At 40.6% G+C, this 25,345-nt stretch overlaps 1 protein-coding gene across 2 annotated transcripts; it reads right to left on the minus strand.

The window, feature by feature from the left end:
- Positions 1–597: 597 nt before the first annotated feature.
- Positions 598–25,308, minus strand: JAML (junction adhesion molecule like). Of its 2 annotated transcripts, XM_011385379.2 has the most exons (13): positions 24,834–25,308; positions 24,555–24,677; positions 24,304–24,461; positions 19,897–20,020; positions 18,825–18,887; positions 16,345–16,499; positions 14,775–15,000; positions 11,602–11,714; positions 9,129–9,366; positions 6,141–6,279; positions 4,087–4,147; positions 2,800–2,886; positions 598–1,086 (listed from the first exon to the last, which is right to left on the minus strand). In XM_011385379.2, exons 5-13 carry the CDS (start codon positions 18,865–18,867, stop codon positions 1,015–1,017), a joined length of 1,134 nt encoding a protein of 377 aa, XP_011383681.1. In that variant the 5' UTR covers positions 18,868–18,887; positions 19,897–20,020; positions 24,304–24,461; positions 24,555–24,677; positions 24,834–25,308; the 3' UTR covers positions 598–1,014. The 2 variants fall into 2 exon arrangements, with proteins under 2 accessions (XP_011383681.1, XP_023381863.1); XM_023526095.1 differs by lacking the exon at positions 24,304–24,461 and having other exon boundaries at positions 24,555–25,308.
- Positions 25,309–25,345: the final 37 nt, after the last annotated feature.

Here is a 25,345-nt window from a genome sequence, read left to right on the forward strand (position 1 = left end):
ATTGTATCAAAAATTAGAGACCCATAAAGGATCTCTTTATCATAGCCTGAATAGCTAAGTGGGAAAGGTGGGATGCAGAGAATGTGGAAGGGCCTGCAACCGTCAAGGAGAGGAGACCTGAGCTGAGCCCATGCTAGAAATAGGAGCTCAGTACCAAAGGATTTTAAAAACTAACCTTATTAAGTCTTACAACAGTAATCAAAAAGTAGAAAAACCATTTCAAACCAAGAGTTAAATCAATGGCTGTCCACTTTGGCAATCCATGAGTGTCACTTTTGAAAAAGACAAATGCCCAAGCTCCACCTAGGAATTCCAGGACACCTTTGGTAAGGCCCGGCAAAGAGCCACCAGCCATCTGATACCCAGCCAGAATTAAGAAGCCCTGGGTTAAACCCTAGAGCTGTATTCGTACCCTACTTCCACACCCCCACCACAAATTTTCCCAAGACCAAAACCAGTTCCTAGCATGTTAAGTCACAGTATGTATGTCTTTCCTCCTGTCACTTCAGTTGTTTCAGGAATTTCTGACTATAAGTTCCTCACCAACATTCCACAGGCCCCTCAGCCAGGGCATAAAAACCAGGCTGATTTCCACAAACCACATTTATTTAGGGATAATTTGCCAAAGGAATCATTTGAGTTGGTTTTTATTTCTGCATTCTTCCCAGTACTCAGCTATAAAGAATGCCATCCAAGCAGAGGGTCCGATCCGATGGAGTGCTCGAGGCCGCTGCAGCAGCTCAGCCAGGGTCCCCAGGGCCAGTGTCCCACTCCAGAGGGACCAAGTCCAAGCTCTTCCTTATCAGGGCCTGTTCCTCCAGAGCTGCCCCATCATTCTGCCAGCCTCTGAACTCTCTCTTCAGCCCTTTGGCCAACCAGTGAAGCAGGAGGACAACTGGGGAGGAGGGGGCTATAATAACTGGTACGGAGACTCAGAACATACAGAGGAGAGTCTCTGCCACTGCTAAGAATGAAGGGAACTCGCTTTTCTTCTCAAAAGGCTTGCTCTCTTTTTCACATTCCCCCAGTTGACTTTTTTTCAAGTTGGTTATTTGGTGTTGACCTCAGAGATGGCCAAACTGGGTGCTGCAGGGGAAGGAAAAAAACAAACAAAGCATATTTGTAAAAAGTATTTCAATCATAAAAGTTACCACTTATTGAGCTCTTTCCATCTATCTGGCCCAATTCTGAATTTCACATGTACTGTCTCTTTTGATCCTCACCACCTAGGAAGTAGGTATTATTATTCCCATTTTAAGGATAAGGAAACTGAGGCTCAGAGAGGCTAAGTTACTATACTGCCCAAAATCATCTGAGTCAGGATTTAGACGCAGGTGTGTCCAACTCCAAAGCTTATGATCTTAACCACTGTGCTGTACAGCCTCAGAAAGAGGACACAGTGTGGTGCCCCCTTCATTCAAGTAAATTTAATCAATTCAACAACAACAACAACAACAAAAATCAAAGGTTCTATATTATCCCTGCTCCCTATCAGATAACACCTCTATTCCTGTGGTCTCAAACAAGTGGCCTGCAGGCCAGAATTTACCCACAGGCTTATTTAATTTGGGACATAGTGTTTCAAAATAATTTAAGCAGCCTCTAAAGGCCTTTGAGTTTGTAGCCCTGACCTCTCATCACACTCGCTTTATTGAATCCGTTTCAAGAGGACTGAGGTGCTATTTTCTGCAGAGTTTAAATCACAAGCACCTAGCACTTGGGGAAGGTAGCTTTGAAGATGATTCACTCCTACATCATCTCTATCTCACAGACTTTCTGCAAATAGCATCATCCTGGTGGGTGACACACTCAGCAGTAGCCACAATACAGCTGTATCAGCAGGTCTCTAAAAGGCAGGATGAGGCCTGGCAGTTACTATAGCATCACATGTCAATAATGGAAGAAGGATGTGTGTGTAGAGTGGGGATGACTATATTCAACTACAACTTCAGAGCGGAGCTACTGTTTCACTTGGTGGAAGCAGGCCAGGTCTCTGATCTCACACTTCCCTGGCAGAACCCTTCTCTACTGCAATCATCAGGGAGTCATGTGTCCTCAGTGCTGGTGCAACCGGAACAAACAGAAGCCATCACCCACCCCCACAGAGGAGGCCAGCTTTCCTGAACCCAGCAGAACATTGCACCCTTCATGGCCCAGTGCCTATAATTAGTCTACAAAGGGCATCGTGTCCCTTGCCAGCTCACTCCTTTTGTCCTTACACTACTCACTATACTCCAGGTGCCTTTTCTAGGTGCTGTATTTCCCTGGGGATGGAGCAAAGAGGAAGGAGCTATCTTATTATTATAAGGAATTCAGCATGCAGCCTTCTTGGCAATTAGATTATGCCAAGGTATAAGTCACAGAACAACAACAAAACAAAATCTAAGAGAGTTGGAAGGGCCCTTTTAAGAAAAAGGAAAATAACCCGTGTGATACAAGGCTTGTCATGGGTCTATGGCGCCCTCTTTATTAGGTCATATTTAACCAGGGTTGTACTGATGAGGCAGAGACACCTTGCCCTACCCCCAGTGAAGGTACCTCTTTTCACCACTAAAATCAATCACCCCTAGTCTTAACACCCTTAATACTTGAGACTGGGTGTGAAGGCAAGTTTGATATTACTCTTCTATCCAGCAGAGCTTCAGGTTCTGACTTTCCTACTACTGAGAAAAGTCTCTGCCCTTCGCAGGGTGACTTAGCCACACTTCCCACCACACCCACCACCCCACCAGTTTGTCAACCCCCCAGCCCCTCCCACCTCCAGACACCTGGCTCGGCTGCACCCAGAGCCATCCTCACCATGGTCATGTAGGTGGCCTCTGACTTTTCACTTGATTCTTCTTCCTCAATCACCTCCCGTGTAGTTATTGAGGAGTAAACATGTTTCTGGGGGGCAGGGGGAAGGTGGTATAAAAATCAGCAGATCTTAGAAGCCAGAGAAAAGGCCAGCTACTACTATTCACAGGACATCAACCACCAAAATCTCCAGGTTCAGAGAGCTAGAGAATGATCATCAATAATGATAACTCAGTTCTCAGTCATCCCAAAATTAAGAAAATTAACTTGTCAGCAAAGAGCACTAATCTTAAGAACCAAATTCTTTGCTTCAAAAGCCAAACAGTCTTTGTTTGATGGGTGTTTAGCTAGCGGCAGGAATCCTCATCTTGCCAAATCATATCTACTCTGTGGTTATTTCCTTCTAATTAGAGTCTTGGCAAGATGGCTGGTGTTTGTCAGCAGCTAACTGTCGTCGTTTCAAAGGGTTTATATGGCAGGGACAGCCCTCTCTGAACCTCACATCTGTGAGGTTGGTGGTACTTTCTGATTCCCATTCCTGTCACTATTTGGGGAAGCAATGTCATCCAGTGAAAAATTCTTGGACTTCTGGGGGTCCCTGTACTATGTTTGGGTCTCAAACAATCCAAAAGATAGAAAGGTAAATATTCCAAAAGGGGTTTTTTAAAGCTAAAGAAAAAAAAAGAAAAGGAGTTCAAGGAAATTAATCCATTTCTCAGTCCTTAATAGCAATCATTTATAGCTCTATTACAAACTAGCATGAAAGAAAAAGTGCTTCATGAGCCTCTCTTTCTAAAAGTCCCTGAATATTTCATCTTAACCATCAGCTCTTTCACTTAACTCCCAAATGTATCATAATTCACCCTTATATTTACACAGCGCCTCGTAGATTACGAAGCACTTGTATATCACCACATTATTTAAACCATACAAAAGAGCAAATATGCTTGTCCTTATCTTGGTTTTACTGTTAAGAAAACTGAGGCTTGGGGAGGTGACAGAGCTGGACTTGAACTGGGGCATTCTGACTCCAAGTCCAGTGCCCTTTCCTCAGATACAACCAGGATGTGCTGCCCAGGTTGGGCTGGCCTCACTCCCTGGGGATTTTTTTCCCAGTGTTGAAGATTTCCTGAGCCCCTGCTCTGTTCCAGGCACTAGTATGCATGCAGAGACATAGTGATGAGTTAAGACCCAGGTCACAGAGGAATGATAACAAACCGCCTGATACTGGATGATATCCACCTCACCCTCACTGGGCACAACAGCAAAATGGCAGTGTTTTTCTCTTACCTCTGGGTGAGCTTTCTTTGTGTCCTCCAGGCTTTTTACCAGGGCTGTGGAAGTTACTGAACTGCAAGGCATAAAAAGCATGTGGCATTAACTGGCCAGCACTGTATATTCAAGAGGTGCCTACATGAGACCCCTCAGAGCTTTGTGAAGAGACAGACCCCAGAACAGGAGCTAGTCTCTCTAGACTCCTACCCAGCTCGCCTTGAAATCTGAGAAGTGTTACCGCTTTTGCGGAGAGCCGGAAGGCATTCTGAAGATAGTATGGGCTGAGCAACAGCTTTCACTTTTCTATTATCACTCTAACAACTTTCTGTCTATAATAATGCTAGGTGAATGAACAGAGGAACCATGGGAAGGTGTAGCTCTACCAGCAGAGGGCAGCAGAAGCTCAGTGAGACGTCAGTTCAAAGGGACCCTGGCCTTTCTGAAGCAGGAGGCCAAGTGGAATAAATCCCCACAAACATCCCAAACTGTGAGCTCTGGCCCTTTCTGGCTTTTGGCCTTTGATACCTTGACCATTTGCCTTCTGCATCTGTCACTACTTTCTTTTTTTTCTATTTTGGCCTAGAGCTTTAGAAAAGAAAATCAGAGTTAAAGCTAGAAACCATATTTTTTGTCTCAAAGTAGAAATATTTTTATTGTATTTTCTGATTATGAAGTTGTATATTCTCATTGTAAAATAATTCAAATAATACATAAATGTAGACAGTTGGAGGCTGAAGTTCCAGTAAACCACCTATACTCACAGGACCCACCTTCTCATTTATCCCAAATACCACTGATATTATTTTAAAATTATCCTTCCAAACCTCTCTCAATGCAAGCATACTCTCACAAAATATAGTATATATGCTGCTGAATGAGCATTATATAATTTTCTTTTTTATAAATATACTATATATTCCGTAATATAGAATTGAACATCTTTCCGTGTCATTACATTGAGGGTTGTGCAGTATCTCATTGAATGGAATACTGATTCTTTGAATCATCACCTTTCTGACAGACACAGGATGATTTCAATTTTTAATTATAATAAATGCTACAGTGACCATATTTATACACATATCTCAGCATATAACTCTGACTATTTCTTCAGAATATACTAGTAGTCATGGAAGTGCTGCTCTTCATTTTGAGAAAAACTGAGACCCAGAGAGGGGAAGTGAGCTGATATGAAACCCAGATTGTCTAACTCTCAGTTCAGTGCTATCAGCATGCCCAGAGCAAAGACTCTCAGAGAAACCAATCAAATTTAAAACAAGATCAGAGAGCCCCGGAGTGTGGAAGTGTAAACGTAGCTGGCATAAGCAACTTTCTGTAGAATCTATGTTCCATGGGGAAAAGAAATTCAAAAATCAGCATTACCTAGTCTTAATGGGGGCCCTTTTCCAATGACACTATCTCAACAAGCATCAATTTGCCCTAGCAATATATTTCATCAACAGTTGGATAAACTGAGGGATGCACCTGCCAACAGCTAGTAAAACACAAGTGCCCGTGTCAGGGCATCTGGGCATTTTTGAGATACTGGCAGAACTACTTATTAAATTCAAGCCTTTAAAAATACATTTCAACAACAAATAACTTAGGACTTGAGAGCACCCATTCAAAAATAATTAGAATCTGGTCCTTTAAATAAAGTCACTGATAACCCTCAAGATCTAAGCTTCTAGATGAAGCATATATAGTGGATAATTTAAAAATCATTTTCTTTCAGGTATTGAATGGCACCATTATAGTTCTTGCTTAAGATTTATACCCTTCATTATGCTCTACTTAGACCACCCTTTTTAAAAGAGCTGGTAATCTTTGTATAATACCAAAGTGAATAACGATGATGTGAAGATGTACAAGGCCTTTCACAAGCAAAGGGGCAGGGGTCACTATACAGATGATGTCTAATATGACACTATCTAAGGATGATTCTATTTTGAAATTCCTCTTTCTGTGAAAATGGCACAGTTAAGGCCCTATCACCCTCTTTCACTTCAGATTAGAGGCAGTCCCGCACCTCCAGCCTCTCAACCTAAGAAGTTAGAGCAGCCCTGTACCTCTTATTCCTGTTGGTCCTCTTCACAATCAATATCAGAACAGGAAGCAGCAAGATAGTGGCACAAACAATCCCCACAATGATCACCAGATGATTACCGCCCAGGATCTCAGGTCTGTGAGTTGCTGGAGTCACCAGTGCTTGGGAAAAGAGAAAAGCAATGAGGGCTTCAATATTCCAGAAAAGAGCTGAGAGCCCCACTGATTCTATGTCAAGTAGCAATAGATAGGTCAGGAAGTAGGGGCAGAAGTCCAGACTCCACTCAGTGTTAAAACACTAGGACTATACTGGTCCCTATTAAATTGAGAACTGAAGTCTGACACCCCTGCTTACCCCTAAAATATAGGTTAAGTTGGATGGGAGAAGAGGATAGTGCCTTACCTATATAGTTTCCTTTTGCATTAACAATTCTACCTTAAAAAGTGGTTTACCAAATGATGTAAACCACTAGATAACAGATATCTAAGATAACAGATATCTTAGAGGCTACTGCTCTTTCTAGGGGAAAGTGATTGTTTTCAAAAGGACCTATGCCACAACACTCAGCCCCATGGTCATGATACCAAGTAAGGCCCTTAGAGGCACTTCTACCCATATGGTACCCTTTATTCATTTCCTCAATTCTCTCTAAATACATACATCAAAGATCTCCTGGGCACCAGATATCAGTAGACATGGAAGATACAAACATGAATAATTCATGGTCCCTGCCTCCAAGGAGAGGGACAAACATGTAAACAGAAAAATCACAGACTGCTATGGGTGCTATGATAGAAATCCACATGGAGTGCAGAGGGACACAGAGAAAAACGAGTATCCAATTCTATGGGGAGCCAAAGATGAGAATTTGTCAGCAAAAGTTCTAAAGTTTTGGAGTCTTAGAGGAAATATCAAGTTTTGGGGAAAGACAACATGGGGAAGGACAAAGGGGACATTATGCACAAGGTCTGGAAGTCTGACAGAATAGTGCTTTTAGAAACTAAAAATAGTTCCACAGCTCAAAGGCTGCATTGGTGGGTATGGTGGGGAATAAGGCTGGATAGGAAATAAGGGTCTAAGTCATGAAGGACCTTGATTAGCTCAATCAAGAGTCTTTCTTTTTTTTTTCCTGCCGGCAATGGAGAAACCACTGAAAGATTACAAGCAGTAGAAAAACATGTTCAGATGTGTAATTTAGAAAGGTGGCACTGATAGCTGCATGAAGAATGAGCAGTGGCTGAGAATGAAAGCAGAGATTAATTAGAGGCCTAGAGTCTAAGACAGAGATGAAGACGACCAGAACTAAAGTAGTGGTGATGTACTGTAAAAAAGGCAGATTCAAAGTCAATAGTAAAAATGATAGGGCTTGTTGACCTGTTAGACTGGGGGTCATGGGAAAAGGAAGAATCAAGTACAATTCCCAGGCACCTAGTTAGGTAACTGTGTAGATGGTGGTGGCAATTACTGAGGTTGTGGTGATGGGCTGGGAAGAGGTATGCGGGAAGAGGTTTGGATATGTTGTATTTGTAGTATTTGGGTGGAGTTCATATAGATATATAAAGATAGATAATGTCCAACACAGAACATATTGAATATATATAGAATGTAGTGTCCGATGTTACTGAGGTAAAGAAGGCTGATGTGCAATTAGAGTACCGCTGGTGATCTAAGCTAGAGACCAAAGCAGGAACCAGAATGTGGTGCACCTGGGAGTTAATGGGAGAGGAGACAAGAGACACTACATAAAGCCCTTTAGTAAGCTATTAGGCTACATCAAGAAATAAATATGTAACTGATTGTGATGAAGGTTGTGCAAGTCAATATGCTAAAAACTATTGGGTTGTACACTTTAAATGGGTAAATTGTATGGTATGTGAGTTGTAGCTCAATAAAGCTGTTTTAAGAAAAAGAAGGATATAGGATAAGAGCTAAAGTAGACAAAATACAGATAAGAGGAAGAGTTGAGCATATTTACATGCTGAATGGTAGGGGCCAATGGAAAGTCAGAGCTTACAGAGCCACGTTGTGAGGTTTCTGAGAAGGGGGAGAGAATGCACCTGAGCACAAGGGTTCGGATAAGCCCAGGCAGAAGGGAGCTCAAGACTGCAAGGCAGAGATAAGGATGGGGGCAAGTACAGACATGTTTGTGGGTGGGGAGGCCTTGGAAGTTGAATGAGCTTGCACTAATGGCTTGCATTTTGTCTGTGAAGTGGAAATAAGATTTCTGAGAGTGAAGAAATCCATCTGTCCTGCTTCCCTCTCCAGCTGGAACCCTTTGCTATTAACAAGGAGGTGCCTCCAGAGACTTCAGTCTCTGCCAGAGGCACTGAGGTGTGTTCCATCCTCACCTCCTTCCCTACCCCCAACCAACCACAGCCAACTTTTGAAAGCCTTAGTGAAAGACAAAGTCCACAGGCCACATCCTGATTGCTAACTGGGTTATACTTTTAACTTTAACCCCTCACTTATCAACCTCTCTCAGTCAACACAGTTGAGTCTTTATTCTAAACTCTGGCCTCAAAGCACAGTGTTTTCCAGAATACAGAACCTTTGACCTGAAAAACCCTCTATTTTTGGTTCTGGTCCCTTCCCGTTGTCTCTGTTTTTTGCTATCTCTCACCAGCTCAGAATCCCTTCCCCACAGATCATACAGCCTCTCCTTTGAAGCTAGGTAAAAATGACTTTGAACATAACTCCAATTCATCTCTGAGCTCCTGTATCTTTAAATTGGTAGATTGTACTAGCAATGGGTGAGGTCTGGCAGGGGGCTGGTGGTCACTAAATACTAGCTCCTTTTTCCTTGACTTAACAGCAGAGCCAGAACTAGGGTGAGGCAACCAAGGTGCCCAAGGCACCAAATTTAAGGAGGCATCACTCTCAGGGTCGTGCATCACCTAAATGATGCCTCTTTCACTTTTGCACCCTAAAAGCCTCTCAGGCCTCACACTAGCCCTGGCCATGCCTACCACCTATGAGGTCCCTCATCCCTTCCCAACCAAATGTTAGATACTTTGGGGCTGTTTCTGAATCACATGCAACACAATAGTTTTCTTGAATGTCAGGTTCCCAAGGTGGATACTGCAGGTATAACTTCCTTCATCAGACTCCTTCACTCCATTGAGCATGATGGAGCCATCATTGCGGGCGGTGTCCCCAACAAGGGTTACACGATTCTGGAAACGGCCCCGATTCTGGAGGTACCCCACAGGTACACCGAGTTTGGGGTAATGGCGCAACACAGTCTCCTCCTAGAAGGAAAAGGCAAAATGTATGACATTGCAAGGACTGGGAGTATGGGGAGTGGGGGAGGGAGGTTGAGAGGCCTTGAATGTGTAGGCAGTACTGGTATTATCAGAAAGTATTAGATAACACAAAGGTATCAACACACTCACGTGTGTGGGCACGTGTAGTTGTTCCATCTGAAGAGAGGGATGAGGAAAGTAGGAATGAGGGACTTCCACTTTTTACACTTCTCCAGTAAAACGAAGTAAAAGTACACCTTTACTTTTTATGACATTTCCAGTTGGATTTCCAGTTCAGAATTCAGAAGGAAATCTAAACCATGACTAAAACTGAACTCCGAGTTTTCCCCCAAACCAGTTCTTTCTAGTCCATCCCCTTTGGTAAATGGCAACACCTTCTTCCAGATGCTCAGGCTAAAAGTTTTGGAGTCATCCTTAACTCCTCTCTTTCTTGAACAACTCACATCTAAAATCCCTCAGCAAATCCTATCATCTCTATCTTTAAAATATGTCCCAAATCCAGCTACTTCTCATGTCCTTTACAGTTGCCACCTGGTGCAAGCCACTATTTCTCACCTGGATTCCTGCAAGAAGCCTCCTTACTTGTCTCCCTACTTACTCCTAATACAGCATATTCACAGCAGATGAATCATTAGAGATATAAGTTAAATCATATTACTCCTCTGCTCAAAACCTCCTTCCATTTTACTAAAAGTACAAGGCCCTTCGTAATCTGCCCTACCCCCTTTTCCTGTCTGATTTCATTTTCTACTTGTTCTTCCCTCACCTACTTGAGTCACTTCATTCCAAGCACAGTGACTTTCTTGCTGCTCCTTAAGAACTGGCCTCAGAGGCTTTGGGCTTGCTGCTTCCTGTCCCTGGAACACTGTTCTCCCCAGACATACACGTGGTTCATTCCTTCACTTCCTTCAGACCTCTGTTCAAATGTCACATTCTCAGTGAAGCCTCCCCGACCACCTATTTAAAATAGCCTCAAGACTGCTTTCTTGTTCTCCATAGCACTTACTATGACATATTCAGTATTTATTTCTTCATTATTTTACTATGCATCTCCCTCCATCTTGATTATAAGTCCCCCATCAGGCCAGGGGCTTACATTGCATAGCAGATGTTTAAAAAAAATACTTCTTAAATAAATGTTTGAATTTTTTATTAAGGTGTGTTAACATTATTTTTTAAAAGCTTTTAAGAAAAGGAAATGGGAATGTGTATACAGACCTGGTCCATAACCTCTTGTCTCTTGTGACTCAAATTCACAATTCAAAACGTCTATTCTCATCTTATCTTCTGTTGTGACTCACTTGACGGATGACATTTAAAAACATGAGGTGAACCTAGGTCTACATATAATTCCTCATAATATGCTGTGGTGCCACCCTTCCCGACCCACTCAGACAGCATATAGGAATTAAGTGAGTTTAAATGACTTTTTTATAGGAATGATCTGGCATATGTCTTAATTTAGAAAAGCTAAAACGTTTACAAACTTTCCACCTTAACTTTTATTAACAGTAAGTTACTTGGGATGTCCCTCATAACACAGCTTAACTCATAAGTATATCACCATGCCACAGTTGTTATTTACAGGTCTAGCGGTCTTGCTATTTACTGATTCAGAGTTCCCATGAAATACTCCTCACCCTGGCCCCCAGGATCTACTAGTACTAACATTCAAAGTATCCATGAAGACAGTAGAAATTTCCTCTATCCTATAAACAGGGCAATGGAGCACAGAAGAAAACTCACAAAAATAACCCAAATAAGAATAAGAATATAATCATTCTTATATCTAGCCCATAGCTTTCCTGGACAGGTCACAAACATCATCCCTTTCATTCTCCCATCAACTCTACAAAGAGAAGAAGAGAGAGGAGGAAGGAAACTAAAATGCAGTGGCCAATTCATGTACAAATGCTTTACATGGACTATCTTATACATGTATCTTTACTATCCTAAAAGTTAAATATTTTCTCCTCCTCCTCCTTCTCCTTCTTCATTATCTTTTTTATCTTTAGTTAGAGTCATTTTTCCTACTAGGAAGTTAACATTGCCCAGCCAAGTGGCCAAGCTAAGAGAAGGCCCAGTTCTGACAAGATCTAAAGCCCAAGCCCTTGCAATACCACCGCATGGCATCTCGTGCCTGGATTCTCCCTCTCCCCCACTGTCCTGACACCAGTGGCCAGGGGTTTCAATCACACAATAATGGTTCCTCCTCATTACCTTGGTGTTCTCTCCTGATGAGAACATCCAGTCTACCTTGGTCATGTGTTTCTCTTCTGTGCTCTGGAAAACACATCTCATATAAGTAGAATCACCCACACAGACCGTGAGCTCTGGGGATAAAATGATAAATCAAGTCAAACCTAAGGTATAATCTATAGAAGTCGAAGAACTTCTAAAAGAGATAATGTTTAGTCAAAGATCCTCAACAGTAAAATCAATATTACCACCACATACTACACACATTCTTTCCACGGATAATCCAGATGATCAGGCACTGACAAGGTACACAGAGGCCTCTCACTCAAACCAATATGACACTCCGTGGGTAACACAATACCCTCTAGCTACCCACATACATCAAGTCTAAGGGGTCCTATAGTTTTCATTCTACAATAAGTATTCTTTGGTCCTCTTTAATTCCCTTGTCCCTCTCCTTTACCAGAACTTTTCCCATGACCCCAACTCCACTTCAAGTTTATCCTAAAGAAAGTACGGAAAATCTTGAAGCCCACCACTTTCTGTTCACCTACTTAGACACCCACATCTGCTTAACATAAACAGGAAGTGGAAAGTTACATACCTCTCATTCTTGTATATAACCCACTGGCTCTCCTAGCTGAAAAACTGAATCATGGGTGACTTTCCTCAATTTCCTTTTACAAGCTGTCTTAGGACTTGCTTAGGACAGTTCTGGCTACAGAACAAGTCACAAGACTCCTTGCTAATTAGGCCACAACAATAGACAGCTTTCCCCTGACTTTTCTTTTTCAATCCCTGCCCCGACTCCCTGACCCAATCAATACCCCTTTCCCTTCTGGCTTTCCAAGTCCTAGGCTCTTCTTTCCACTTATTTGTATAAGCAGCTGACCCCATCATATGTTTACTGCATAAGTCATTTCAAGAGGTCCTTGAAAAAAAACAATTAGATATTTCAGATTTTTTTCATTAATGCTCTATACAAATCAACCACGAAGTCAATTAAGAAATGAAAGGCAGGATGGTATTTAGAGAGACACAAGCCTAGGTCTTAACTGGACAAAGTTCCTTTAAAAGTACATTAAACAAGCTCATGAAGAAACAAACACAGTGCATAAGCAGACTTTTTCATTCAAATTGTTTCCCTAAGAGAACATTAACTTCCTGCCCAGAGGAAAAATGCATTATGGCAGGAAAGCAAAAGAAAATATTATGAACTTGAAACTCTATAGAGAGAATTATTTTGAAAGTAATAAAAATTCACTGCAAAGAATACCAGTAAAGAAGGAAACACCCTCTAATTCTATCAACACATTAAAAACTGAACTCTATTTTTAAATGTATAATAATGACTAAACCTTCTGAATCCTTTCAATGCACCAGGCATGTGCTACACACCATGTACATAGTCTATCAACTAGTCATTACAGTATTTTGAGATATACACCATTACCCTCTCATTTTACAGAAGAAGAAAGTAAAAGAGACCAAAGCCACATGGCCAGTAAAACATAGAGCCAGAACTCAAACCCAAGCCTGAGTGAAAACAAAGTCCAAGTTTTCTCACTCACTATACCATACCACCTCACATAAGCGGAAGGATGGCTCATTCCAGAGCAAAAGTACAGGAAATTAGTATTATTTTTATTTGTAAGGAGATTGTCTAAAGTATTTAAATAAGAACTATGAAAAAAGGAATTAAAGTAGTAGAATCAAAAAATTATAAACTGAAGGGTAGACTTTGTAGAGAAAATTATAGATGACTGCGCAAATGTAGTTTTCACATGGGAGGAGACAATTTCTAACAAGCAAGTTGGACAACTTTGCACTGGCCACTAGGCAAACTGTTAAGAGTTGGACTATTCCCACTTCGGCTAGAGGGAAAAATAAATACGAGTTGCTCCACTGGCTAATGGGGACATATATAGTCACCTCTAAAATTGTTCTAGCCTGTTACCATGGACTCAACTCTTGAAATCAGCTCCTTTGGCTCATTCCCTCTGTGTCACTTCTAAGCAGGAAAAAGCACCCATTTTGCAGGTCATGCTTGCATGGACAAGTGTTTAGGCATGGCATCAAAGGACAAGGCAGAAAGCCAAAGCCCAAAGATAATCCTTAGGCACAAAGGCAGCTGATTCACTTCCTCTTCCTAGATAACCATAGCTTTAGAATCAGAAAAATGCCAACTGAAAAAAAGCAGAAAAAATTAGGAAGCCAGAGGCTACCTTCTATCATTCCTCCTACAATTCTGTTTTCCAGAAATCAAATTCAAGTGAGAGACACTAATTCATTCATTCAACAAATGTTTATTGATTGCTTACTCTGTGCCAAGCACTATACCCAAAGCTGGTCAGAGGACAAAGAACACAAACTCAGGCGAACAGGAAGATACAACTGAACAGGGGTGATTAGTATCACCAAAAAGGAACTCATTATAAGAATGGACCTTAACTAGCTGGTGAGGAGGAGTGGGTTCAGATTCTGGTTCCCTAACTAGACTGCAAGCTTTCCCAAGGTCATAGACTGTTCCTTCCATATCACACTTTTAAAGAATATATTGAATTCTGTGATTTTCAAACTTTATAAAGCAGAATTCTTCCTTTAAAATAAAATCCCTACCAGGTTCCTTGGACTGTGAGGGTTCCAGAGCGGTTTTTAAACCACCAACATACCAAAGCCAGTCCCTCCATTTACAAATGGGAAAATGAGAACCAAAGAAGTTAGAGAAGTCTTCTCATTTCTTTTTTATCCCTCAGAACACTTAGTATAGGTCCTATAAAATACAGACATGTCATCAATGTGGATAACTTGATGGGAAGTATTGGGGTATAGTAAAAAGAACATGGACTTTGTTGTCAGAGGTGTGACAAGGTTCAAGTACTGAATATGACATTTAACAAATATGTGTCCTTAGGCATAGTCGCTTAACCTCTCTAAGCCTCAGTTATTTCATCTGTAAAATGAAAACAACAGTATTTCCTTCACGACATTTTCAAGGGATAAAATATGTTTAAAGTAATAATGAAATAACAATCATCATTATTTTTACTTAAAGAACACTATTAATTGAGGACTCACTCTGTAGTAAGTACCTAGCCCAATGGCTGGCATTTAGTCACAAAATCAGTTCCCTTCCCCTTTTGCACATCAAACCGCTTGCTCCTTCCTCCTTCTCTAAGTAAGCATTCATGTACCTTTGGGCTCCTCTGGCAGTACATGCAGCACCACTGCTTTTTTGAACACCAGGCTCTCCATTTCAAGGCGAATTTCACAGGTATAGCTTCCCTGGTCAGTCTCTTCCACATTTCGAAGCAAGAGAGAACCATCATTGCGTAAGATGTCCCCTACCAAGTATGCGCGATTCTGGAAGCGCCCCACGGGCACACTGAGGTTGGCATAATAATATAGTACATAATCATCCTGGAGGGTAATACAACATTGGAGAATATCTAGTCAGTGGTACCAGACCTAGGAGTCTAGATTCCAAATACCCTGTTCTGTGGAGGCAGCACAGTCATCATCATCATTGTGGCCAAAAAGTACTTGTTATCCAGTTAATAATAATATGTGCCAGGCAATATTCTAACTTGCACAAGGCTCTGTGGCTCATTTATACAAAGACAAATGGAGAAATATGGTCCACACATTTTCATTTCTAACAGTTTAAGGTAAAATGTTACATCCACTTTGAAGATTACTATGGGGATTCAAACTCAACTTTTGAAAACCACCTCCCATCCTCAGCCCATCTTCTGGCATGGCTCCCAGACTAGATGGCATTCAAAAGCATAATGCAATCCTACAGGCTGGCTGTTGTGAGAATTCCTGGCATTTTGGTTGTCACTCCTTTCCAGTCTGTCTTATTCTAGGAAAGCATAACATAAGGTTTGAGAGTCATCAAGAGGAAATGGTTTACAGGCTGGGAGGGGGACCCCAAGGAATTCTTATTTCTACTTACACTGTGAGAATATCCCTCATATAATAATAAACAGTAATAAAAATTTGAGTGAGAGTAGCATTATAGGGATAACATGTTCTGAGCACAGAAAACAATATTTCATTTGCAAATATTAGGACTTTATTATTAACACATTACTTAGGACATGCTTCACAAATGATCCAGACATATAAGTATCTTTAAATCTCTGGTGGGCTTAATACACTGTTTCCTACTCCAAAGAGCTTCCATGAAATCCTCACTCAGCCATGCTGTATCTGCTAACCCCTACCCACGAGCAGCTGTGAAGGAGAAAAAGAAGATTCCCAGCACATACATGGGGCAGTGGAATGCTGAAAGAATCTGTTTCCCTCCAGCTCCCCATCCCCTTAAAAAACTATTACTGTGACATCGTTCTTATGCTTAGGCCATAACCCTTCTGTCTAGACCAATCTCCTACCATCTCACCCCTCCCATGCACTGACACTACTCTCCAAAGGGCAGAAATTAAGAAAAGAAACTGAAAGAACTTTATGCATATGTCTCCCACTAGCTTCTAACTGACCTGAAATTTAAGTGTTACCATTTATAATTATCTTCACCTTCACCTCTGCAGATGGAGATCATCGAGATTAAATAACTTGTCTAGCTGATTACACAGCCAAGAGTCCAGGCTGAGAAGAGGCCCAGTTCTGACAAGCTCCAGAGCCCAAGCTCTTGCAATATCACCCCATGGCACCTGAAGACCTGATTCTCTCTCTCCCCACACTGTCCTGACATCACTGGCCAAGGGCTTGTACTACACAGTAACGTTTCCTCCTTTTTACCTTGGCGTGCTCTCCTGATGAGAACATCCAGTCTACTTTGGCCACACGCTTCACTTCCGTGCTCTGGAAAACACATCCCATTAGGGCTGAATCACCCACGTGGACTGTTAGCTCAAGGGAGGAAACAATCAAGTCATTCAGGCCCAAGGAATAATCTACAGAAGTCAAAGGCAAGAGGAGACATCATTTAGACAAATATCCTCAACAACAAAAATCAGTATTAATCACCAAGTACTGTACACCTTCCCTCCCCAGAAGACCCAACATGGCCCAGAGGCCCTTCATCAAACTAGCATGGCATTCCCAAGGGTAAGAAAAATACCCTCTAGTTAACTACATGGCTCAAATTGGGAGTTTCTGCAATCTTCACACTACGTAAATGCTAACTGGTTCCACTCTCCTAGCTAGTGCCTTCCTTTTTTCCAGAATTCTCCCTCCAATCTCATTTCTAAAGAAAGAAGAGAAACTCCGAAGTCCCTCCTTTCATGTCATGTATTTTGACACCCATAAAGAGGAACTGGGATGTCTCTTGTTCTTTGTTTCCCACCAGTTCCCTATCTGAAAAGCCAATTCACAGGTATTTTTGCTTCCTTCCTCTTTTCTCTTTCTTTAGTGCCTTTGCAAAAATCTTCTCTGAATGTGCTGGCTGATTCTGGCTGTAGTACAGGGCCTTGTAATTAGGCCAATACAGAGCACCACTCTTCCCTTGAATTTCCTTTGTATTTGCCTTCTCCCCACTTCTCTTCCAGCTTTGCCAACAGCCCTGGCTTGTCAGCCTCTAGATGTTTGCTCACACAGTACCACTCTACTATCTGTACATTGCTCAAGGAACTTCTCTTTTCACTAAAAGAGAAAACCATTATACAAACGTTTCTTTTTTTTTTCTTTTTCTTTTTTTTTACATGAACATTTCTGTTTTCATAAGATATGCTCTATGCAAAGAGACAATGACATAAAGCAAGATACGTTTAGATGCTGGCCAGTCTGTATCAAAGAAGAGCCAAGTGAACGCATATGGGAAAAACAAAAATTGTGCCAGTCTTTTCATCCAAGCTGTTTCCCTGAGAGGAATCAACTTCCTGCCTCACAGCAGGAACACACCGTAGGGAAGATGTAAGAGAAAACATGAACTCCACACTCTTTAGAGGGAATTATTTTGAAAGAAATCAAAATTAGCTCCAAAAATGATCTGGAGTTTTCCTGTCAGGAAGAACTGAGCCACTTTATGTGCAGTTAAAGGTATAAGAAGCAAATTTAATTTAACATTAAGCATGTTATATGTAGAATTAAAAGAAGGTTTGAGAGAAAGCAAGAGCAACGACCAAAGTGAAGAGAAGCTTATACAGGACAAGTAGCCTTTGCAGACAAATAGGTGAAGAAAATGAGACTTTCTAAAGGAGGGAAATCTCTGCACAAAGTACAAAATCTCTGAGGCCACCAAGCCACTACATACAGGGTTGGATTGTTAACTCTCTGGAGAGAAGAGCAAAACCCTGCAGGCTGCTTCATAGACCTCTGGGAGAAAATGTCTAAATAGCCTCTGAAATCATGAAAAAATTCATGAAAAATATTCTCTAATGCATATTATTTCTGTGTGTGCATGTTTACACACTCTCTATGTTGCCTGAAACTAGAGTGAAGGCACTTTTTTAGTGTACTTTGCTGAGTCAATGTTTAAATCACCGTCCAGTTTTAAAAAATAAATAAAAAGAGAAAAAAAAGGTATGAAAGCAAAGTACCTAATTAATTTATCTTCCTACAGAGATATATCCATGGGATAAAGAGAAAGACAAGGGGGAAAATGGATGAAAAAGTTAGAAAAAGTGAAGATAAGAAATGGACAGCAAGATGCATTCCTGACCAATTGGGTTACATGAACAGGAGCCTCCAATCTGGTCTGAGGATGCAGCCAGAGAAGGCTTATTAGAAAGAAGCGGAGCTTAAAGAGAAACCTGAAGGATAAGGAAGCCTTAGGCAGGCTCGCAAGGGTTAGGTGGGGAGAGAATGTTCCAGGCAAAAGAAACTATCCCAAATTGGGAAAGGGCTCTCAGTGCTTTGGAGGAACTGCAAGAAGGCTGGTATGGCTAAAGCATGAAAACAATTACAGGGATTCTGGGACTTTCTTTGGTATTTTCATTTCCTGATCTGAGACTAGCTATGATTTTAAAGATGACAATTTAAAGTGCAGGAATGCCAGAGGGAGGTTTTCTTTATATCACATAGGAGGGTTCCAGAATACCCAGTAAGAACCCAAAGGCATTCTGTTTCTATTAGAAATAGAAGAAGATTCAGCTTTCCAAGAAAGAGTCTGCTACATGGCTTCTAAAACAGATGTTTTAGTGAAACTATAAAGTTCCGGGTTAGGGTTTCTGTTTTCAACAAACCAAGGGGAAATGAAAATATACAAATTGGCTTTTGAAATGCATGAGACTTATGATGAATCAAATACTCCTCCCCATGGTCCCTTGGCTTCTACTTACCCAGTAACAGTGGCATCAGGATGAGTTTCAGTGGGTAAAACATGCTGCTCTCTATTTTGCAATCTTAAGATAAAAGAAAAAAAATCAGAAAATAGTTTCAAGAGAAGGTCATTAATTTAACGACCTTCAACAGTGAGTTCCTTCATAGGCCAGTTCTGTCTGAGGCTCTGGGATGCAGCATTGAACAAGAAAGGCAAGGTACAGTTTGTGGGGGGTGGGGAAAGAGAGAGAAAAAAAAAGAAGCAAATGAATGAAAAATAAAACAGCAGATGCTGGTAACTGCTACGATAAAACAAAACAGTGGTGCTGGGAGAGTAACTTGGGAGCTGCTTTAGATTGGCATTTCAAGAGAAAAAAAAAGCAAATAATTTCAGCATACACTTGAAATGACAACCCTAGACATTCTACAACCCGAGAGTTTTACATAAACAAAAGATTACAGGATACTCAGCCTGAAATTTTTACCTATGTCTCCAACTAAATTAAAATTACTACTTTTAAACATTTAAAGAATATTCAGGACATGTGGGAAAGGAGATAACAAATAAGGGGAAAATTTTAAACTCAGTTAAGGCATTTGCCAAGCCCTGTGACACAAAGAAGCCACACGAAAGGTTCATGGTAAGCTTTCTTCTCCCCGCTCCCCCCGCCCTTTTAAAACTTTTTTAGGTAGGGCAGCATGAGTAGAATGAGAACTGGGCTGTCAAGGGGCAAAAGTACTTTTTAAATATCCACATTATCTCTGCGGTATTAATTTCACTGCATCCACCAGCTCCTGGGAAAGGAATCACCGTTCCACACAGTGCCTCACAATTTTCTTAATAAAACAGAAGAATCTTAACTCCATGGAGTTACAGTTCAAACAGCCTTGCATTCCTACCTACTGTGGCTGGTCTCAGCCATGATTCCTACACCCCTAACATCCTGCCACTGGAAGAATTCCACCCCAGAACCTGCTAGGTTCTTTTTTGTGTATTAACATCACAGTACCCTATCCAGCTCTGGTGGGAAGCCCAGCACTTACGGTGGCCGTTTTAATTTATAAAAAATGATTTCCTAAAAGATTCCTTACCTGTATTCTAATCAATAAAATCCTCCATCTGGAAAATCAGGATCAAACTGTTCAAGAAGGACCTACCCTAGGTTCCACTTATGCAGAGAAGTCAGTTGACCTTGTTGAACCTCAGTTTCCTCACCTATAACATGGGGATAATAATGCAAAGAGCAAATATGATAATGTAGATAACAGTGCTTTGAAAAATAGAAAGTATTACCACATAAGACCCTACTTTTTACAACCTAAAAGTCAGATGGGAAATAGAGTTTACTGTAGCTTTCAGGGGAGATATTGGGTTCTGAGCATCTACCTTTATAAGAATGGCAAATGACTCATCAGAATGAACTGGAAACTTTTAAGTTTCGATTTTTGAATCCCATCACAACAATGTAGATAATAACTACACTGACTATATACCAAAAGTCACATTAAGTTTCCCCAAACATAAATATATCTAATGAAAACACAGATCTCTCTCATGATAGCCAAGGCCCTATTCCTGCTCCATGATACCCACCTCGCCACACTCATATATGGGTGAGCATGATAAAGGGCTCCCTTTATAGCATGTCACAACTTTATGATGTTTTAGGACATTATATCTGGTACCTTTGAGATTCCTGTCACGTTCTGGATGAATTCTTCTCCAGGGAGTTGGTTGTGCTCCCTCCTCAACCCAGCAAACAGCTCTCATACATTCCTCAAAGCAGTGAGCCATTTGCAAGAAGTAATAATTGATTTAGATAACTAATACCAAACCCCATTAAGTCCACATTCTCAAGAGCAGGACCATATGTGTCATATATTTATGAGTGTCCCATTCCTGTGCTACAGTACCAGTAAAGTACCTGGCATACACTGAATAAGTGCTGATAGCTGCCAATATGACCATCAAATTAAAATCAACTTATTCTGCAACTGCACCACTCTATTCCAAGAGGAAATCAGCGACCCCAAAAAGACTCTGAATCCAGCCACCAAATTCAAGTCACTCAGAGCCACACCCAAACCATGTTCAAACAAGTTCTAAGAAATGTGCCAACAATGTGATGAATAAAAGATACCCATGTTCAGTTCTAAGTATGCAAATGTACCTTTAGAACTGTGTGAATGAATAGAGAAGCAATGATTTAGCAGAAAAAAAAGCATCGAATTGAATTTTTAAAAAATTATCTTCCTGGGTCAGGCTTTCCATCAACAAATTCTTTGATCTTTGGGAAATCACTCAATCTACCTGGGCCTCGTCCTCAACATTGAAAGATCGGACTTTTTTATCCCCCTAGTTAATATAGTATCACATTAGAAATCAGTAGTTGATATGCAATAAACCAGAGAAGGTTATATGCCATGTACTACCTGAGAGTTTTATACATTAACTCTTTCAATCCTCATTACAACCCTATGCGGTTTTACAGATGAGAAAACTAAGGTACATATTGGTGAAGTGACTTGCCTAATAACACATACCAAGTGGCAGAGCCAGGATTCAAACCCAGGCATGTTTGATCACAGCCTGACTTCTTACTACACTGTACTCTCCTCCATGTTTGTGAATGTAATCAGTGTTTTAGGACAAAGCTTCTCTGAACTTCATTTGTCAAAACACAATTAATCTGTACCCAATGCCTAAATGCTTTTCTCAACCCCTTTACCTAGTTAACTCTTGTTCATCTTTCAGATCTCAAGTTAAATGTCATTTGCTCAGAGAAACCTCTCCTAAACCATCCTTCCTAACGCAGATACCTAGGCACAGGTGTTAATAGTACCATTTATCTTTCCTTTAAGGCATTTGTCACAATTTCTAATTATCTATTTATTTGTGTGCTTATTTAATTAAAGTCTCTTTCTCTCCACCCTCATCTCTCCAAGACTATAAGCCCCATAAGGCCAAGAACTGTGCCTACATGCCACAGATTCTCCACTGCCAGCATGGAGTAAGGTCCAGGGTGAGAGCCCAGTAACTACCTGTCAAATAAGTTAATAACACCTAACAAGGCCAAAAACACTCTAGTCACATTTCAATTTCCTAAGTAGTTGGCAAATATTCAGAAATTCCTATCATATATATATATAGTCACCAAATTATGTACAGTCATGTACACATATATATAACAGAAATTTTGAATAAACATATATTTTTTTAAATTATATATCTGAATAATAATATTATGAATTTTATATATAATAGTTGACTCTTAACACAGGGGTTAGGGGTGTTTCTGTGTAGTCAAAAATCCAAGTATAACTTTTGACTCCCCAAAACTTAACTATTAATAGCCTACAGTTGACTAAAAGTTTTACTGATGACATAATCGATTAACACATATTTTGTGTTATATCTGTTATATACAGTATTCTTATAATAAAGTAAGCTAGAGAAAAGAAAATGCTATTAAGAAAATTATAAAGAGAAAATACATTTACAGTACTGTACATATTTACTGAAAAAAATTCTGTATATAAGTGGACCTTATACACGTTTAAGTGCAGTTCAAACCCATGTTGTTCAAGAGTCAACTGTATTTATATACAGCAGGTCCTCAAATAACCTCATTTGATTCAACATCATTTCATTATAATGTTGATGGGAAAAAAATGTGAATCCCAGCTGGGGTCACTGTCCATGTGCAGTTTGCATGTTCTCCCCCATGTCTGCATGGGTTTTCTCTGGGGAGTACTACCACATCCCAAAGACCTGCATGTTAAGTTAACTGGTGTGTCTCAACCGTCCCACTCTGAGTGAGTGTGGGTGTGAGTGGCCCTGAAATGGAAGGAAGGGTGTCCTTTCCAGGGTGGGTTCCTGTCTTATACCTTAAGCTGCAGGTATAGGCTCCGGCCACCCATGACCCTCAGTTGGAATAAGCAAATTGGAAAATAATTATCTTACCAGTTTTTATTAATCTTTCCTAAATGTATACATAGCTTGCTTTTATTTCAATGTTTAACATTAGAAGTGTTTAAGGTCTTTAGAAGTTTGGTGATGTTGTTGTGCTAGAAATATTCTGTAAGAACTTAACCCTTATTTATATCAATTAGTCTATGGTAAAATTGGTTTCAATATACATCGTTTCCTTTAAAGTCACAGTTTCCAAGAACTTATCAATGACACTAAGTTAAGGCTTACTGTATATGAAATGAATTTCAGTCTTTAAAAATCCAACCAAAGCATTCAGATGCACCTTAAGTACCTTGAAAATAAGAGACTCTGAATTCTCAACTTCTTCTACCCTGCTTCTTTCTCCAGATACTGATTTATCTCCTCAGCTGATGTTCTTGAGATAATTCTACATAGTAAGTTATCTCATATGCTGGCCAAACATTTTTACCTGAGCTTATGGCTCTCTCACAATATAATTCCTGGCAAGGACCTTCTATCACTCCGGGGAGTTGTAACTATCAGGATCCACTTTCCTATTATTAATCATGTAGAGGAATTGTTATCCTTGGCACAATTATGACAGAAAAAAATCTTCAGAAAAGAGACTTATGACAATGAGAATACCACACAGGATGTGAAAATGACCCCCATATATTACAATATTACAAGACAAATTAAGGGAGAGGTGCTGTCTGTCAAGGTGTTTGCCTCTAGTCAGGATACCAACCACTGAGCAAACACAACTACATAGACTTCCCTTACACAGCCCACTCCACCTGCAATGCTATGTTCCCTCAATTTATCCATGCCTGTGTACCTCCGGGGGTCTCAGAGGATTTGGGGCATACGAGTTCACATAACCATTCTGAGGCATGAACCTCTTAAAATATACCCTTGTTTTTCCTTCTAAGGCCATTTAATACAGACTGGTAAGTTACATGGCTTCTTGTAACACAGTCTAGGTTATATTAGTCAACCCTCTACTTGAAAAGGACCTTGGAAATAATTACTCCTGCTCACTCCTTCTGACCAGGTTATACCTAAACCATCTACGTCAGTCTTTCTCGAGATCAGGGATATGCAGACGGTGTGACAAGTATAGACAATAGCCTAGCTCTCTTGGGAGGTTTAAGTTTCTGACTTCTTAAAGTTAAATATTAGCCTGTCTGAGACTGGAAGAAAAGAAACAGTGAAGAGTGTTGCCATGAGTTCAAGGACAGCTAGTCAGTCACAGCTCTACCTAAAGCCACAGGCAAGTTAAAAGCTAACACCATATCATCATCATCATCATCTACTCTTTTATTAAGAGCAAACATTACATACCTCTTTTCTCTGAGGATCTTAACATAAGTTACTTTACACTACAGAAAGAAAAACTGCACCCACTAGACTACCTTATCATAGTCCTCCTACAGAGATTGAGAGTTCTGTGACTATGGCATCGCAATGCAAAAGGATTGCCATTAAATTAAAACCTTCAGAAGCAGGCTTCTGGGAGAGAAAAGTTCAAATCACTGCTTAAGAAATACAAAGCAATTGCTTACCCAAGATGAGGAGCGCCAAGGAGAAGCAATGCACTGAACTCTCCCACTACTGCAGTTCTCAAGTCCAACTGAGGAGACTTCTGCTAGCACAGAAGGTCAGGCTCAGAGCAAACCAAATGCGTGTGTTCTGAAGTGGCTGCGGAGGCACAAACAGGAACCTCCAAATTAAGGTTCTTGTTTTAGTCATCTGGTCCATTACCCAATCTTTATTAACACTTTTATTGTAAAAAGAGATAATAAATCCAACTTACTGAAGAACCTCATATTCCAGACCTCTGCAGGTGCCACTTCTTCTGCTAGATTACAAGCTCTCTCAGAGTGGGATCTTCAATGGCATGAGGCAAACATTTGCTGAGAAAAAAATCAGCTTCATGCTAACAAAATACAATAAATTTAAGATTAACACAAAACATTTTGCTCTTTGTTTAAAATATAGCAACCTCTCTTATTTTCTCTCAACACAGAGGTAGAGCCAGTCAGTTCCCTAACCCCTGCTTCCAAAAATATGCCTGCCCAGTCCTCCAACTCACCACCTGAACATGTTGATTTCCTCTGACAGTGTGATATCAGTATTTCCAGAATGCAGGTAGCATTTTATTCCCCCAGAGAATCTCTTGGGTGACTTGGACATCCTAGATAAGGACTGAAGGCTTTTTCACTTTTGATTTTAAGTCACCCCTTCAAAATAAGTGTTCTCAATGTACACATCTTCAACTTTGACTGGATTGCTTTGACCTCCACATGGGCACATACTTGTTTCTTATAACTTGTCCTGTATCATTTGAAAAACTGTTGAATGCCTGCTCTTCTCAAGGACTATGCTCCATGGTTCTTAAGAAGTGGAGTGCTGGTAAGCCAGCAATTCATTTAAATACACCCACCATGGCCTATTTCAAGCTACCAACAATTTAAGAATCAGGAATTGCAAAATTCCTAAATATTTAACAATCAGCTCTTGCTGTGTGAGCTGGTTCCAGCACAACACTGAATTTATGCAGGTTCTTGCTGAGGTATAGCTCAGAGATAAATGGTCGTTTGAAGC

The sequence above is a fragment of the Pteropus vampyrus genome, unplaced genomic scaffold, assembly GCF_000151845.1.
Source record: "Pteropus vampyrus isolate Shadow unplaced genomic scaffold, Pvam_2.0 Scaffold705, whole genome shotgun sequence".
Lineage (NCBI taxonomy): Eukaryota > Metazoa > Chordata > Mammalia > Chiroptera > Pteropodidae > Pteropus > Pteropus vampyrus.

Coding starts and splice junctions, on each gene's coding strand:
- JAML (XM_011385379.2), bottom strand. CDS start 18,867: ATGTTTTACCCACTGAAACTCATCCTGATGCCACTGTTACTGG. Junction 16,500..18,824: donor CCTGATGCCACTGTTACTGG/GTAAGTAGAAGC, acceptor TGACTTCTGTAG/ATTATTCCTTGGGCCTGAAT. Junction 2,887..4,086: donor CAAAGAAAGCTCACCCAGAG/GTAAGAGAAAAA, acceptor CCTGCCCCCCAG/AAACATGTTTACTCCTCAAT.